The 2107-nt window shown below is 50.1% G+C and overlaps 1 gene segment (V, D, J or C); it reads left to right on the top strand.

Annotated features, from left to right (window-relative positions):
• The first annotated feature begins 1284 nt into the window (after positions 1-1284).
• LOC129399803 (immunoglobulin heavy variable 4-30-4-like) lies at positions 1285-1817 on the top strand. The segment is given in 2 exon segments: positions 1285-1351; positions 1432-1817. Coding segments are annotated over 2 exon segments (453 nt in total).
• Positions 1818-2107: the final 290 nt, after the last annotated feature.

Here is a 2107-nt window from a genome sequence, read left to right as displayed (position 1 = left end):
AGACCCTGCTGAGTGTGTAGTCATCATCCTTAATGTTGACTTTTTTTTTTTTTTTGCTTTTTGGGTCACACCCAGCGATGCTCAGGGGTTACTCCTGGCTTTGCACTCAGGAGTTACTCCTGGCGGTGCTTGGGGGACCATATGGGATGCCGGGGATCGAACCCGGGTCGGCCGAGTGCAAGGCAAACGCCCTACCCGCTGTGCTATCGCTCCGGCCCATTAATGTTGACTTTTTAAACATCAAATTTTAGAGCATATTTTCTGGCCCCTTAGATTCAACTCAGCCCTCAGGTGCTCCATGGAATTAGGAGGTACATGTATGTGACACAGCCAGTGTTTAGGTTTCATACATTTGGAAGAGGGAGAAGAGCAGTGCCTGACGCTGTTCAGAGCCAACACACTTATGCCATGTAAAATGTGTGATTCTGAGCACTAAGACAAGGTTCCAGGTACAAAAGTTTGTGGGTTGAGGACTCTCCAAGAGCTCTTATTGGGCAACTGATGGGTCTTGGATTCCTCAATGATGACCCCAATAACAGGATCCTGAGGTTCAGGGTCATCTTCTGGGTGCTGAGTTACATATAGGGTGGAGCAAATTGAGGTGCTCCTGGCCATCCAACCACACCAGGAAGGTCACTCTAGGTGAGGCATCTTCCTTGTCCCTAAATAGATCCAGCACCAGTGAGAAAGAACAAATCCACCCAAAGAACTGCCTTGAATATTTCAGAGTGAAGCTGCACGAGGAAAAGGGATTTTCACTCAAGGAAAATGACTGAAAAAACACTATGAAACCTGATTGACATGGATTGGATTCAGCCAATTCAGAATTCACAGGGACAATAACATTGTCTGCTGGGCCCCAGGATTTGCATTCACAGTGGGAGAACAGGAGCCACCACAAAGGGAGAGGGGCAGGGGCCTGTCTACAGGGTAAAGGCCCTGGGGGGTACTGGGTTTAGTCATCAGGTACCTGAGACACAGGGACTCTCCTCCCCAGCTGCCATTTCCCCCTCAGCGATTCCTGTTTCCTGAGAGCTCCTCAGAACATTTCCTGTGCTGGGGGAAGAGGCCCGGCTCTGACAGGGTCTCAGGGATAGGACTTAGTGCTCTGAGCACAGTCAGTATCTCCTCCCAGGGAGCCCACACACCAGCCTCCCCCGGGGACCCTCCTTTCTCTACAGAGGCTCCCCCATGCAAATCTGCACTTGGGACCCAGGGTTAAAAACCGCATTCACACTCACCCCAACTCGGGCTCCCTCTCCCCCTGACACAGTGTCTGAGATCATGGACCTCTTGCGCAGGAACGTGCATCAGCGCTGGTTCATCCTCTTTCTGGTGGCAGCTCCCGGATGTGAGTATCCCCTGGACAGAGGCTCCAAGGTGGGCATGGGGTCTCTGAGGCCGTGACTCACTGTGGGTCTCTGTCCCCAGGTGTCCTGTCCCAGGTACAGCTGCAGGAATCAGGACCAAATCTGGTGACGCCCTCGCAGACACTGTCCCTCACCTGCTCTGTCTCTGGATTCCCTATAACTAGCAGTAGCTCAGGTATGGACTGGTTCCGGCAGCTTCCTGGAAAGGGGCTGGACTGGATTGGTGGCATAAGCACTGTAGGAAGCACATTCTATAACCCAAGTCTTCAGTCCCGAGTCAGCATCTCCAGGGACACCTCCAAGAACCAAGTTTACCTAAAACTGAGCAACTCAGTAACTGAGGACACAGCCGTGTATTATTGTGCAAGAGACACAGTGAGAGCAAGTCCCTCTGAGCCCAGACACAAACCAGCTGAGGGGACAGGAGAGATGCAGGGGTGCATGTGACCACCAGGGGGCGCGGTGATCCAGGGATTCCACTGTTGTGCTCCAGGCACAAGGGGAGAGAAGCTGTAAAGGGGGCGCTTTCTTTACTCTGTAGTTGAAATATTTGTACCAACTTTAATTAATATATTACCTATATACATTTTAATAACTACTTTTTCTCCTATTACAAATTTGCTTATTTCTCTTCCTTTCTCAGAGTCTACTAGAGATTGGTATGTGCTGCTAGCTAAGGTGTGGTCGATTTTTTTCCATAAAGATAATTTCTATATATACAGAAAAGAGATATTTCT

This window comes from Sorex araneus, chromosome X (genome assembly GCF_027595985.1).
Source record: "Sorex araneus isolate mSorAra2 chromosome X, mSorAra2.pri, whole genome shotgun sequence".
Lineage (NCBI taxonomy): Eukaryota > Metazoa > Chordata > Mammalia > Eulipotyphla > Soricidae > Sorex > Sorex araneus.
This window is presented reverse-complemented; position numbering and strand designations above follow the sequence as displayed.